A 15,730-nucleotide genomic window follows, 5' to 3' on the forward strand; every position below is an offset into this window, starting at 1 on the left:
TTCAAAAATTTATTCAAAGGTTTATCAGAGTTGAGTAAACTCACTAATTAACTTTGCTATCATTTCAGTTTGCATATTGGAAGCAATTTTCATTATGCTGGAGAATTTACATTCAAAAATTTCTCCAATACAGCTTTCATTTCCCCACCCCCTTAGTTGTGGTTGATTGTCTCTTTAGAATTTGAAGTAGGTAGACAATTGACATGGCAAGTCTGTATGTTGCTGCACTGAGGTGTATTTTCTTTTTCTCTAATAAGGCTCCTTGGCATGTCGTGTTTCAGACTGTTAGACTAGGAAATAAAGTTCTGTATATTTGCTAATTTTTTCCTTTTGTTCTCTCCCAGTTGACTTAATAGGGATTTATAGCTTTTTTTTCATTTCTTGGAATGACATAGGAGGAAACATAGCCAAAAATTTACTCACTGTAAAACTTTGCCTTTGTTACAGACATCTGCAGTGTTAGAAAAGCAATATATTCAATAACTCAGTTTTTCTGACTTCACTGAATCCCATAACTGCAATCCTTGTAGTCACACTTCATCTAATTTCCTGTTGTTGTTCCTGTTCACCTTCATTGTTTTGTGCAGATTTTTTGTTTTTTTAAAGAAAAAAAAGGGGAGGATTTTTCTCCCTTTTCTTGTACTCCTTTCATTTTCACTTACCTCCTGATTAACTTACAGAATCCTTATTTCAGGGAATTGACAAATGGTTTTCCTCACTTACTGATACCTTTTCAAATTGGTGCCCTAAGTGTAAGTTTTCTTATCCTGACTTGATTAAGGTCTGGCATGCATGTGTTTGGGCATCCCTTTTTCTATTGCATTCAAAATACCTATCTGTAAGTATATCACTTTTGCTTTTTAAACTTTTAGTGACCTTTTTCTCTCCCTCTTACTTTTGTCTAGCCTTGAATTATTAGTCTCCACTACCATTTCTTCCTTTATGTCAATCAACATCACCAGCTGGTTATACTTTTTCATCAGCTTTCTCTTGGTGAACTCTTCCCTAGAAATTCCTGATATAATTTCATTTTTATTCAATTTTTCCTCCAAATTATTTCCCCTAAAACTTGCAGAAATCTTGATAGGAGTCTATATATAGTCTATATATAGTCTATATATATCATAGTCTGCTTAGAAATGGTTCATTTAATATTCCTCTCATGATGACTTCAGCATAACTTTTCTCCAGGTTTTTGGTGGTCCTACTCTAAAAGAAATTAATGAATGCTGTGATAAAGCTGCACGTTATTATTCTGTAGGAGCTAATGCATGTGCACAAGCTTTGCGTCAACTTCTCACTGTTGTTTGAGCTCATGGAATCCATTTGAAAAGTTATGCTGTGGAGGCTATCATGATTCCAATGTACCAGATTGTTTCTAAGCAAAATGTTAAGTTTCACCAATCCTCATCCTTCTTACTTCGTCATCTTTTTTTTACTTGTCTGTGCTACAAATGCCTAAAAAACTAATCTTGTGCTTCTCAACCAAAATATCTTGGTGAGAAAATTAAGCTCTTGATTAATGAAAAGCCTCTCAGAATATTAATTGTAAAATTATTAAATTCAAATAAAATGCTTAGACATGAGATGCTGTGTTGTGTATAAGCACAAAACAATATTAATCAGTTGCTTTGTAAGTGAGCTCGGAATTTATTAAATCTGCATAATATTTAAATTATGTTTACATCTGTTATAAATCATTATTTTTACATATCTGAATATGGAAGCGTAATTACTGTTACATGGCACATCAACCCAAGAGAAATTAAGTTCAAAGTTTTATTTTTAAATGAACTCTTGATAGAAAAGCAGATGTATTTTCTAGACATTTTCTTGAGAAATTAATATGTTCAAATTATAAGAATTATTTTCTTAAAGGCTTCTTAAAGAAAAGAAAATTTTTGATTAACAGAGCATTAGTGTCTGCTTTTCCAGTTTTCCCAAGCGCTGTATCTGGAAAAAGACAGGATCTCTCAGAACATTTGTTTACATTAAGTTGGTAGGTCACACATTGTTATCACAGCTGGTTAGAAATTACTAGACAGTTATTATCAGTTATGCTCTTGTCCTTTAGCTGCTGCTCCAAAATGTCTCTGTCAGATCTGCAGGTGTTAAGCAGCTGTCTTAATTACTGCTGTGTATCTCAGGCACTCATCAAAGCCTGTGTGTTTCAGCAGCTGAATCAAATGCATTGTGTCTGCTTAAGACTGGGTTATTTCTTCTTTTCCATGATGTTATGGCCTTAGTAGGAGCCTGAACATTCAGTGGCTCTTGGATATTAGGGTTGTCATCTTGAGCTGAATCTTTTTCATAGTCTCTCATTTAGGGTCTGGTTTATCATTGCAGGACTGGAGCTTTCACTTTGAGTAGTTCATAGCTGTAACAGACATTGAAAAAAAAAATTAAAATCTCCGATACAAAACCCTCCAAGGCACAAAATAACCACATGTAGGCTCTGCATGAACACTTATGTAAAAGAGGCTATTTTAAACTCCTATTTGGCAATGGAAGTACCAAAAAGGGAAAAGGAAGACCTAATGCGTGATGCTCTGTTTTTGAACAGACTCTGTTCTACCTCATTTCATTTCCTTCATAGTCTTGACATAAAATGATTCTTAACATACAAAGTGTATGCAGTGTATGGTTTTTGCAAGTTTTAATCCTTGCACCTTGACTAATTGTCATCAAAGACCAAAACCAATCCTAAAGTCCATGCTGCTATTGTTCTAATTTATTATTGTCTCTTGTGTGGTTTGTCTCACAAACAGTTGGCTTTGTTATTTGTCCTCCCATGAGACTGTTTGGAATTATATAAGTGTATGTAGGAGCAAAGGTGTATATAGATATAAAAATATGCTGTATATATTTATATAAATATTTTTGCTGTTATTATAGAGTAACGTGATAATTCAGAATTCATTGGTTGTCTTTTTTTATACCATTTAGATTCAAGCAGATTTTCAATCTGCTAATTTGTCTACTATTTAATAAGTTGTTGTTGTTAATATTCTGATTTTAATCGATAGCACTTACTTTATAAAGGATGTCAGGAAGAATTAATAGAAGAAAATAATTTCTCTCAAACACCTCTCAGAACCCCCAAAATATAACTTCTGCCTAAAGATACAATTAAAGTTGTTTTCTTGAGATGGGATCTCCAACCTTATTTAGGAAATAACTTATTTTGTGAGAGATTGATTTCAGATAGCAAAAAGTTGTAACATGTAAGTGTTGCTGTTCCAGGTACAGAGTAAGATGGCTTCTCAGAAAACAAAACTTCTATTTTTGCTGAAAAAGCTGTAATTACTTGTAAGAGTGAAATTATTTTTAAACGAAAGTCAGCAGAGTTTATCTAATGGCAGTAGTGCCATAAGCATTAACACCTCCATGCAAGTTGGCTCATTAGTTTCCATACTGCTGAAGAAGGCTGATTTAAAGAAAAGCACTTTGCTCCAATGCAGTTGACAACTTGAGTGGGATGTTTTTTTCTCGTTCTGTTTTAGTTTGGTTTAGTTTTGGTTTATTTTTCCTCCATGAAAAATCAGCTAGGTGTGTTCCAGCATCTAGTTGAAAATGGTGGCAGAAAGGAATTAGTATTCTGTATGTAACATTTAAAATAAATTACAAAAATTTGTCTTACTTAGTATTTCAAATGGTTTATTTAAAAAACACATGAACAAGAAATTCTCCCCCCAGGCCACCAGACCTAGGATTTTCAGTTGCTTTTATTTTTTTAGAACAGCAAAAATTCTGACAGGTTCTACTTGGCATGCACTGTCTTAATTTGGTGAAGCAAGAGCTGAAATTCCTAGTTTATCCAGTTGATTCATTAGTGGTGCATCTGTGGAATGCACAATATGATTTCAGAAAAGATTAAAACAAATGCTGAAGGACTAAAGGTGAACCTGCTACTTCAATGGTCAGCTTAAACCAGTAATTTACTGTATGTTATAGTAAAAGGTACTAAAAATAAGGTTTTCTACATGACATTCTACCTTATTGAAGCCGATATGTTTTTCCTCTGAGGTTACAGTGGGATGTATTTCTCTTCAGCATAACCTGGCATCATTTGGCTCTCATTGAAAGAATTGAAATGTTTGTTTGGGGTTCTGTCATTAATTAGTAAGTTGTAAACTAATACTTCCCATGCCATTATACAGGTAGAATTTTTCTGTTCCAATATACTTCAGTGTATGGGGAAATTAATAGTAGAGTTGTTAGGGATAAACATATGGCTGTTGAAGTTTGCTATATGGAGGAAAATATTTGTTTTTTGTTGTGAAAACAGTGTGTTTACATCAGTATGCTAATTATATGTTTGTGATTAATGTGCACACATTGTAAAGCATGCAATTAACACAAACCTTTGAGAGCTGGAATTGCACAGATCAGACAACATGGATGTTCTGGGTATTATTTAAATGCTTTACATAAGAAGAGCTGGTATAGAGAGCCCCATTTGTGGAACATGTATCTACTCATAAGAGTGGAGTTATGTGTGAGTTCATACTAAGTGAAGGTATATGTGGATGTATTGCAGAAGAAGTTTTTGATTGAGAAAAGGTTGGGATTCTTGTAGTCCTTTAGGCTGCCTGTTTTTCAGTATTATGTGTGCCAGCTGCAAAATTACAAAGCTTGATGATACTTTATTACTTGGTCTAGAGATGTAAATTTGCATCTCTACTATTTCCCCTATTGTGAATTCAACTTAATTAATGCTACCTCTGTAAAAATAAAGGTTGTCTCTAATATCAGCTTTCTTGAATTATCGAAGATTAACTTTAGTATACTCGATCCTCATGTTTGTAGAGAGGTGATTATTTTAGTGGAAACATTCAACATTTATATAGAACATTGTCATTATAAACTTTGGAACTAAAACAAGTGCAGTCTGTGGAAACGGGGTGATAACTGAGTAGGGGCTAAATGTTGTGCTGATCACACCGCTTACTTCACAGTGAAACTCCTAAATCACTTTTGGTTTGTCTTTTGTTTATTTTTGGCAGCTGCTGCCTGAATTAATGGTCATTCAAGTGTGTTATTAATATAGTTTGCCTGAATTCTAATGCATTTGTTTGGCTTTAGGTCAGTAACCTAATTACAGCAGGAGTCTAACCCTTGCATTGTGTGTTGGATATGTCACAGGATGAAACCAGCGCCTCCTCTGGCCAGTCCGCTGATTTGTTGTACTGGACGACATCCAAAACCATGAAGGTGTTGTCCAACACAACTCTGACTACCAAAGCCATGCTGCATGCTGTCAGTGATGGGCAGTGGTGGAAGAGGTCTTTAACTTACCTGCGACCACTACATGTAAGGGATTGCTGATGTGTCCCCAGATGTTTACAGATTTGTGATACATTAGTATAAAAACTCAGCTCCTTTTGTAGGAGCTGATAGCAGAACCCTCAAATCCATAAACAAACTACAGACATCACAGGACTGTTTGCAAAGAAATCCCAGTGAAGAAAGGGGTCTAAAGCTGTTTTCTGGTCTGTTTTTTCCTGTTTTTTGGCATAGTGTAAGAAGGCCTAATTGAAATTTGGCAGAATTTTAAAAGTTTGGGGAGCAAAGCACAGTAAAGCCCACTCTTTAAATACTGTCATCTTGTATTCAAAGCTGTTCCTTTGCAGTTTCTCCTTTCTACTTTCTCTATTTCAGTGACTTTCTATAATGTTTGTGCCACTATTTTCTGTGATACTACTTTTGATCATGATTCTCTTTCCTTTTTTAAGAATACTGGACTTCATTCAGAACTGGTTTATGTAAGATGACTCCTTTGTTGCTCCCCACTGAATTCAATGATCTTTTCATTTACAGCTGTTTCCCTTCTGCATAGTGTTTACAGCATTTTTATGAGCTTTTTTACAGCTAAGCTCAACTATACTTATTTTTCCCAGGGCCAAGAATTTGGAGATGTATTAAAAAGTGGGTCTGGAGAAAATGCTACTGTGGAAAAACAAGGCTGTCATCCATTTTATGAGTCTCTAATTGATGATCCATATATTGCAGAAGTAAGTTACAGTTACAGAAGTCTGCAGTTTTTTGTTGAGATCTTTATAATCTACTGCAAATACAGAGTTTTTGATTATATGTGTGACTTGAAATTATGTACCATAGTAGGAAAGTGTCATTAAAATTAAACATTGTTAGAATTAAACATCATTAAAATCATTAGAATTAAACAAAAGAAAGCAAATAGAGGAACTGAGGTAAGTAGCTGCATGTGATGCAAGTGATCCAAATAAAAATGCAAGTGTAGAGTGCGTATGTCAGTTGTCTTTTTACTTCCAGTCTGAAGTCAGCTATGGAACATACCAGAACAATTCTTTGGAAAGCTTTGCAGAAGTGTTGCTGAGAACAGGGAAACTCGCAGAGACAAAGAGCGAAGGAAAAGACCTACTTCCAACTACAGAAGGTATGGACATACTGGATATATTCACTCCATATATAGTAAATACAGAAGTATCTGTGGGTGGGTTTAAGTGTGGAGAATTGCACAGAACAATCTGAAGTATTTTCTGAGTGTTTTGCATGGATTGTGATCTGGTTCAATGGCTCTTACTGGTAAGAAGTCTTGTTAGAAGTAGCTGCAGAGTTTTCAAGGGAATTGATGACTTTAAGAGTTGCTCAGCAAAGACTAGAAAAATGAAAGTTCTCTTTAAATAAGCTGAAAGTGTTATTTGGGGGTTGGCAACAATAGGAGGAATTGTTGAAAGTTTCCTGTATATTACCATGTATAGGTAAATGGAATTTGTAAGCCATTGTGAGTTATATCTCTGTATGCCTGCATATTCAGTTGATCAGATTCTGTGCCACTGTTTATCCAGGTTTCAGTATTGCAGGTTTATTGTAGTATTTTATTTGCCAATTAATGCTTAACTACAGCTTCTGGAATCATCAGAACTTTTTGTCTTCTTCTGAAATGTCTACATGTTACAGGTTATATTTAATAATTTTTTAACTGAAACAATTTCACTTTAAAAAAAAAAAAGATAACAAAAAACCACCTGTGGCTGTTTATCTTTCCTTTTGGATGTCTCCTGCTGGTTTAAGAAATTAACTGTTTAAATATTACATACTGTTAGTGTCTTTTGAAGGAAGATATATGTATTATACTTGGCTTGTGGTAAATTCTGTCATGAAAAATGAGTATATTAAATCACTTGCTAGATGAGACGTTTCAAGACAGGCTTTCTTCATAAGCCACACATTTACTCAAACTGTTTCATGAAAACCAGCATATTTGTCTTACAAGTGTATGATTCAGTAGTTTGAGATATGTGGTGTTTGTAGAGATAACTGTGTAGTTCTAATATAACAATACTGTGGATCAGAAAAGGTTAGCAACAGCTTGTATAAATTGGATGCATGAGTGTTTTGGTCTTTACATGCTCTCTTAATGCAAAAAAATCTTTTAAAATCAGTACTTAAAATATCATTTGTTGTATGCTGAATGCCCATAGGCCTTAAGCTTTGATTCCAGTGTCTTAAAGGAGGAGGGAAGGCAAGGATTAAAAAGTATTTATTGCTTCCTTAGGGAAAATTATTTACTTGGCAGATCTGTGGTAATAGTTCCTGCTCTAACTTGAGTAATTGGAGCTGATTGTTTACAATTCAGTGGCTGCTTTTGAGGTGGAAATTTCAGTGTTGGGGACTTTTCCTTGAAGAAGAAATGTTAGATTCTAACTTCAGTTTTTGAGCACCTATCTCATCCCTCTTAAGTGTGCAGAATAAAATTTTTGCCATTAAATACTTCTCTTCCACCACTTTTATTCTATAGTCAGAGTTTCACTTAAGAATCCCTCCAGCTGTGCTCTGAAACAGAGTTCTGTGTTTTCCTCTGGCAAAATGGGCTGTGTTTATTCTGGACTCACCAGTCCTTCTGTATTACACCTTTTGGTAGTCAGTAAATTGTTCTTAAGCGTAACATAGCTTTCTCTAAATAATTGGATTAATGATTTACTGTTTGTGGTGTGTTTAGCCCTGTGTTAAAGGTATTGTGTCCCACTGCTTCCCCCTTAAAGCTTTGCTTTGTTAATTCTCATGGAAGTCTTTATCATGAGTTAACACATTCAGGATTGTGCAGATTGAAAATATACCTATTGATAGCACACTGCTGAAGTTTAAGGAATCACACAGATATGAATACCACTTATTGTTCTGCATTTTTATCATTTTTAGGCTTCCTGTACATTTTTGGGAGGATTTTGCCATACAAAACTTGAATGCTGATATGAGGTGTCAGCTACTGCACTGCTCTAGTCACTGCAAGCATGGCAGGTTTCAGTTGATTTTGCTGACAAGTTTGAATCCCACCTCTTTGTTTCTAGCTGTCTTCTAGGACAGTTACAACAGCAGGTTTCAACTCCATCAAAAGAACTGAAGAACCTGGAGGGAGATACGGTTTAGCAAAGAAGTCTTCATTGTACTTGGTACTTTTTCTTAGGAGAGGCTGGAGTAAGCATCAGACTTTGTTTACTATAACAGTGCCATGTGCATTGTGAGAGACTGGCTAAACACTTTCCCTGCAGACAGTGTGCATCATCAGAGAATCATAGAATGGTTGGAAGGAATCTTAAAAATCACCTCGTTTCAACCCCTTGCAATGGGCAGGGATGCCTTCCACTAGACCACATCACTCAGAGCCCCATCCAGTCTGGCCTTGATAAAACTCTGTAATAAAACTCAGGATATCTTGCTGCTTTTATGGATTTGGTAGTGTTACAAGCTATTGGAATAAAATCCCAATATTACCGGATGGAACGTGCCTGGGCTTATCTGGCCTTGCTGCTGGACCAAAGGCAGCAGCTGTGGTGGTCTCACCCCAGAGACACCCCTGGCTAGCTGGGTATTGCAGCTGGCGCTTGGGACAAGTCCAGGCAAGCAGGAACTCAGGTTTACCTCTGGTGGAAAGGCTTTAGGTGATGGTGAAGGAAAAGGAGATGGGTCCTGCTGGAGGGTTTGATCCAGAGCTTTATTCGTAGGCCTCTGAATGTTGCAATAGCTCCAACAGAACAAAGAACTGTGTGGTCCCCGTGTCTTTTAAGCCCAGGGAGAGGGGGAGGGAAGGGGTAGGTATGCCACCAACCAGGTGGGAGGGGGGAAGTCTCAGGGGACAAGTGACACCTGAATAGCCCAATGTTGCCAGGGCTGAGAAGCATCTTTTGAACTTTTGCCAATCAGACGATGCCCTTGGTGGAATGTTAAGATTGACAGGCAGCACTTAGCAAGGGGGCAAGGAGGAGGGGAAGGGAGAGTTGTTGGCACACCTGAGGGAGGAACTGGGATAGCTGAAACAGGGTATTACATCATACTGCAACAACAAGCCTTGGACCTTGACATTTCTTCTCCTTGCTGTCTGGATGTAGGTGGTAAACTGAGTATTTCCAAGTGAAATGGTAGCTCTCATCTCCCTGGGTCCTGTAAAATGCTCCTTCCTCAGCTGTGGGCTGATAGTGCACCCAGACTTGGTGTGGCTGAGGCTGTGTTGTGCATCTCTGTTTAGCAGGGGTTTTCTTTCTCCTTAGGCCTTAGGGATTGATCAGGAGGTTGAAGATGAAATTTGAAAAGATGGCTGTATATCCTTCTAACCAGATTAGGCACTAAACAGAGTAAACCCAAGACAGTCAGTCATACCTATTAGTCCTCAGGGGTTTTAGAGCAAATAATACCTTAATGTTCCCCATAATTTTGTGGTTAGTTGTAGATATGGCTGTTTAACTGCAGTATATGCTTCTAAGTTTATTGAGACTTTATCATGGGCTGAAACTCTTCCTCCTCCCTTTTTTATTTCTGTTTAACTAGAGGTGGTTGTAAGAATACATAAAGTAACTGCTTGTTATCAGAGGACGAGACAGCAATTTTCATCAAGATTTTAATATTAGATATTTCTAGAGTTCTTACTATCTTTGCTTGGACAGCATATAGGTTATTTAGAGCGTAGCAGAAACAATCTTGTCAGAAGCAAGAAACTGTCTGAAGCCCAGTAAAAGCCATTTGAAGCAGAAAGGATGGGTGCTGTTGAACAGGCTTGTGTTGCAGCCTCTGTGGTGACTTGTCACATAGAAATTTAGTGCTTGTATCTGGCTGCGGGCCAGCATGTAAATCCACTTCAGGCTGATGGCAAATTAATGATAATCTTAAAATTGTAATTGGTCATTCAAGCCTTTTATAAGTCATTCTTTGGAACAAAGAATTAACTGTGGGAGTGTGTGCAAAGTAATTGGGTTTTTACCAGCATGCCCTGCAGAGGAGTTTATGTAATGTGGGAATTAACAAACAGGTGTTTGAGACTTCCTTGAAATAAACAAAGAGCTAGGTTGCTGGAAGATATCTTCTTCCTATTGAAATAATATTGTTATTAATAACATTAGTAATAATGTAATCTATAACAATGGAAACAACACCTCCCCCAAATTTGGTATCTATAAAGCAGGAAAAGCAGGTTATTTTTGTGTCAGTTTTACCAGAAGTATATAATAATGTAATCTATAACAGTAGAAACAACACCTCCCCCCAGGTTTGGTATCTATAAAGCAGGAAAAGCGGGTGATTTTTGTGTCAGTTTTACCAGAAGTATATGAATTTATGATCAGAATGCTTATCCTTTAATGAATTTATTACAATTGCTGGAGTACTGATACTTGTTTTCAGAACCTTTTTGTGGTGTTTCTCATGATACTTGTGGTTTTTGTTTTTATTTTTAATTAAGACAGAAGTTTTGAATATGATTTGTTGTGTTCAGTGATAAGGGAATGTGAGCTAAGGCTTGAAGAGAAGACATTTTGTACCATTCCTCTTCTTGGTATCTTTGAACCTTTAGAACATTACATTACTTCCTTGATTTTGCAAGCAAAATATTTACTTCTTGGAAATCAGTACTGGTGGTTTTGTTTAGCATCTGTTGCTGCATAATCTCATTCTTCTTTGGTTAATGCACGAAACACTTTGCCTGGAAGTTAAGGTAAAGCTGTGCTGCAGTTTAATTATATAATATCTCTTTCTGGATTGTGCTGATAAGTGTTTAATTAAGTATGTCTGGAGTGCTTCAAGCTAATGTCTAATAAAATATAGTTGCCCTGAAAACATTTCATTTGCTAGCTCTCAAGTCCAAGTGGGTCAGAAATCCGAACTTTGTGTCTGCTCCATCTCTGTTGCAGTTCTGCTACAACTGGCAAGTGATGCTTTACCAAAGGATGCAACCTTGTCTCTTGCCTATCTGCTTGCACTGCCACAGGTATGTTGACAGGGGCTTTGTTTGTATGTTTTTGCCAAGAAAGACTATTCATAACAGAATTCCATTAGCAAATTTCATTTCCTTAAGATTTTAAAAGCTTAAGTATTCAAATTCATTTTAATACACATTTTTATAGATTGGGCTGGTGCATATAAAGGAAAGTGAGCATATGCCATTGGACTGTCCATTGAGCATGGCACTGATGAAAAGATACCTTTTTTTACATAAAATAGAAGTTGGACCACCAGATTGACAATTCTAATGTAACTCAGAAATGTGGATAATATCCTTGTGGTATAGAAGCAGCAATAGTGTAGTTGGAAAAATGTTTTGGTTAGGTGTTTGTGCAAGGGGGAAAAAGCCACCATAATGTAGAATTATCTTTATGTATGGAGGTTACTGATTTACTTCTGTGCCAGAAAAACACTGAGCTATTTCTAAATGATACCAAGTAGCTTATTAGAAAGTTTGTACACTTAATGTTGTGTGCTTGCTAATTCTTTCATGTAAATTAATTCTCTATTTCTTCTAGGTGGTAGATGCCAACAAATGCTTTGAAAAGCAATTACATTCTGCGTTATCTCTCCAGCTGGCAAGTTATTACTATAGCCTGCAGATCTATGCTCGTTTGGCACCATGTTTCAAGGACAAATGCCACCCTCTCTACAGGGTTAGTACTCTTTTCTTTTTAAAGCCGCATTCATTAATGTTCAACATAAAAGCTATTCTAAAAAGCCAGTACATGAGTTAAGCCTGTTAAGGGGCTGATCTGACTTACACTGTGAGCAGCCTGTTATGTTACGCATAATTATTCTTCTACAGTGCTGTAAACAAACAAGTACTTAACAATTTGTGGAGGAGTTTTTGAAGCACAGTATCAAGTGTCATTTTTAGGTAACAGCACTATCAGTCTTCAAAGTAGCTTATAAGCACTAAGCAGTAATAAGTATAGCTTATGCTGTTACCTTGCAATACTGTGTCCAAGGCAATATAGTACTTCCCAGGAAAAGTGAAGTCCATTTCAACAGAAACAGTTACAGAAAGTTTCCATAGCCTCACCTAGGGTGTTTTGAAAATTCATCCTCATTCACAGAGAAATTTTTTTATTTCCTTTGACAAGTTTCTGTTTTTGGAATGGCACTACTTTGCCTGTTCTCCATTGCCAGTGTTTAAAGCAGTTTTACAGTGAAGTCTGTACTAAATAGAAGAGGTGGCATACAAAAGTTTAATAAGGCACTGATTGCCATTCTTACTGAGGTGCCTGCATAAACCCCCTTGTTTGCTCCAAGAGAGCCTTTCTGAATCTACACCAGTTCTTTCCTCCTGTGAAGAAGCTCTCTGGACTCTTTGCTTTTCAGCCTGTCTCTCAATTGTAGCTAAAAGAACACTTCTGGTCACAGGTTTTCTGAAAAGGAAGTAATCACCACTGTGGCATGAGAGAATTGGTTTTTTCCATGTTAAGAATGACTCCTGATTTACAGCAGAAAGCCTGTTTTGATATTCGCCCAATTCTGCAATTAGGAAGCTTTTCATGTACCTGCTGAGATGTTCATTTTACTCTTTTCTGGTTAGATGCTAAAGGAAAACATAGCCCACAACTGTGGGGCTTGAAAAATAAGTTGGTTGTGAAGAATTAATTCATGTTTGTTAAAAAGTTTTCTTTGAGCCTGTAAATCTTCCTGCTGCAAGATAACTTTAATGAAAAAAAGTTTGTGGGTTTTTTTCTTACTTTAGCTTTTTTAAACAGTCCTATTTTACACGAAGATCTAAGAAGCCTTTGGAAAGTGCAAGTTACAAGAATGAGGACAGAGATGTTAGATTGAACTGTTTGTACTCCCATTGCCATTTAATAAGCAAAGTCTTGTCAATGGCACCATGCAATTTATCTCTTAACTGTGATGTGATCTTTGGCTAATCTTTTGTTCCATTTTGGTAAAATACTGTATGTGACTGTGATAAATACTGGATTCTAAGTTGTATGCTAGAAATAGTAGGTTCTATGTTTAAGCTACTCTTAATCAATAGCTTTTGAAAACAATTGTAGAAGAAGATTGAGTGAAGAGCACACCAAAAAAACAAGAAAAAACCCCACCAAAACTGGCCTGGATGCCAGTAAAAAAACAACATAGGCAAATATTAATTTATAATTTATTGCTACTAATTCCAAGGGTATTCAGTGAAGGAATGTCACAGAGGTAGAAAACAAGAAATAGAAACAGATACTTTTGACCAAAATAAACATACTTATTTTTTTTCCAGAAGCCCAAACCAAAAATGCTAAATGCCAGACTTAAATGCCCAATTTATGCTTAATTTTTATGCAAAACAGACATTTGCTTAAATTTGCATCTTAGATGCTGGTAATAAAGAACGGGTCCACCTGCAAGTTTGTTCATCAATGTTATTCTGGTTTCTGTCCATGGGAGTAGATCTAGCCACGAGTTTGAGGGTTTTTTTGTGTGTGTTTTCTAAGAGTTCTGTGCTAGGAAAAGAAAATTGATCTCAAACTTCTTTGAACATGTTACACTCAGCTGGAGATGTCATTCAGTAGTAGCTTGTCTTCTGACTCGTGGCACTGGTGGCTTGCATCACCTTTATCTTGTGGCTGTTTGTGAAAGCAGAAGTGCATCCCTAGGTCCTTTGCCTCCCTCAAAGCTGTACATTATTCTCAGAAGGTGTCTGAGTGCATTTTTGTGGGTGAGGGTGTACAGCCAATCCTGGTTTTCCCCCATTCTCACTCTTTACATGGCCAGTAAATCTGGCACTTCAGCTACATGCTCAGAAGGTGAAACCTCAAGATCATAGTGCATTTATTTCTGTCTGCCAGCATCTGAGTCACAGTAACTGTGATTTTTCTAGTCTGGTGAATCAAGTATACTGTTGGAAAATTATCTGAATTTAAAGGAAACTGTATGGAAGCATGGAAAAGTCTGCACATTCTGTGTTTCTCATTTTAAAATGACATTGTTTGAAAAGAGTTCATGAGTGCCTCTGGCAGAACAGGAGAAATGTTGGTAGAATGGAAATGACAGAGCATAATGTTACAAGGATAATGAGAAATGCAAGGAGAGCTCCTCTTCTGTTGGCTAGGACAGACTTTCAGGACTTGCTAGTTAGTCAAGAAAGATATTTTGAAGCAGCGATTGGGTCTGTTGCGTGAAGGCTTGTTTCTTTTTTTATTTGTTTTAGTTGTGATGTGAAATACTGACAGCTAATATCTGTGAATCAAACCAGAGTCATAAATTGTCAGAAATTCTCACTATCACTTTCTTGTATTGTTGATGCCCAAAAGGAAATCATCTTGATAATTTCAGTTTCTGGTAAAGTTATTCTTTTGTTTCTGGGACAAACAAAGGGATCTGGCTGTAAAGTATTACTTTAATTTTGTGCCCAAGACAATTTCAAATTTTAGTTGTTATGATAACATAAATGTAACAGTCGCAGTTTAAGGCATCTGAGCTATATTACTTTCTTGTCCTGAGGAATATGTTAAAGGAGCTCTCCAACCTAAGAAAACTGCAGATAAAGGTCAGAAGAATAGAGCAAAATTTCAAGGAATGGAGTGTATGTGGAATGTACTGGTATGAGAAGACTAATTACCTTTTGAGGACCTGGACCTATATTTATTTTTGGTTTAGGTCTGTGACAGGGTGGGATTGACTTTTCATTGCAGCCCCTGTGGTGCTGTGCTTTTGCATTTGTGGCTGGAAGGGTTGGTAACATGCCTGCTTCAGCTGTTGCTGAACCTTGCTTGCACAGCATCCAGGCTGTTGCCCCACTGCCACTCTGATTCACCTCTCAGTAATTCCCAGTCTTGATGAACAAGAAGAAAAGCTGTACAACTGACCAAGGAATTTGCTGGGTAATTCTTCTTGTTAGCAGCTTATCTCCTCATTTGTCCTATCCTGGTGATCTGATAATTGACCAGATAAATTGTTTATTCTAGAAGGGAGTGAAAATGCTTAATTATCCCGAGGTTAATTAATATGTTACGTTCCTGTCCTCATGCTAATACTCTATTGCTGAGGTGTTTCTGTTATTTTGAAGAGGATTATTTTACTGACCTCATCTGAGGGGGCAAGCTTTTTCTTGGAGCATCAAACAACAGGTACAACAAATACTGCTAAGTTGCAGAGGGGAACAGGAATTTGCACATAATACCAGATAAGGAGATTTGCTGTTAGCAGAAAATTCTTAGTTTTTTATCTTCTTCCCTTATATGTTACTTTTCATTCAAGAAGGTGAGTTTGATTCCTGTCCTTCTGTGCATTGCAACTGACAATATGTTGAAGTGGTAAGCTCAGAGATTCTCCTTAGTGATAGTTCTGTTGTTGTGGCCTAGAATTGGTGAAGAAGCTGGGAGTTCAGTCCCACAGAGTTAAATAGCCTGATATGTATTTAGCCACTATATGACAGGGTACATTTATGCAGTGAACTTGTTCTTTGTGCACTTAATCTGCTTCCCTTTTTTGTTGCTTGCTGCTTTGGAAA

General features: G+C 36.7%; 1 protein-coding gene across 1 annotated transcript in view; it reads left to right on the plus strand.

Moving 5' to 3' along the window:
• Positions 1-15,730, plus strand: part of NBAS (NBAS subunit of NRZ tethering complex) — a 156,253-nt gene that overhangs the window by 67,144 nt on the left and 73,379 nt on the right. Inside the window, exons 36-40 of the mRNA XM_005420285.3 lie at positions 5,146-5,313; positions 5,901-6,014; positions 6,295-6,418; positions 11,163-11,239; positions 11,772-11,909. Coding sequence (XP_005420342.2) covers positions 5,146-5,313; positions 5,901-6,014; positions 6,295-6,418; positions 11,163-11,239; positions 11,772-11,909 — 621 coding nt within the window. The remainder of the gene's footprint in view (positions 1-5,145; positions 5,314-5,900; positions 6,015-6,294; positions 6,419-11,162; positions 11,240-11,771; positions 11,910-15,730) is intronic.

The sequence above is a fragment of the Geospiza fortis genome, unplaced genomic scaffold (genome assembly GCF_000277835.1).
Source record: "Geospiza fortis unplaced genomic scaffold, GeoFor_1.0 scaffold81, whole genome shotgun sequence".
NCBI classification, from domain to species: Eukaryota; Metazoa; Chordata; class Aves; order Passeriformes; family Thraupidae; genus Geospiza; species Geospiza fortis.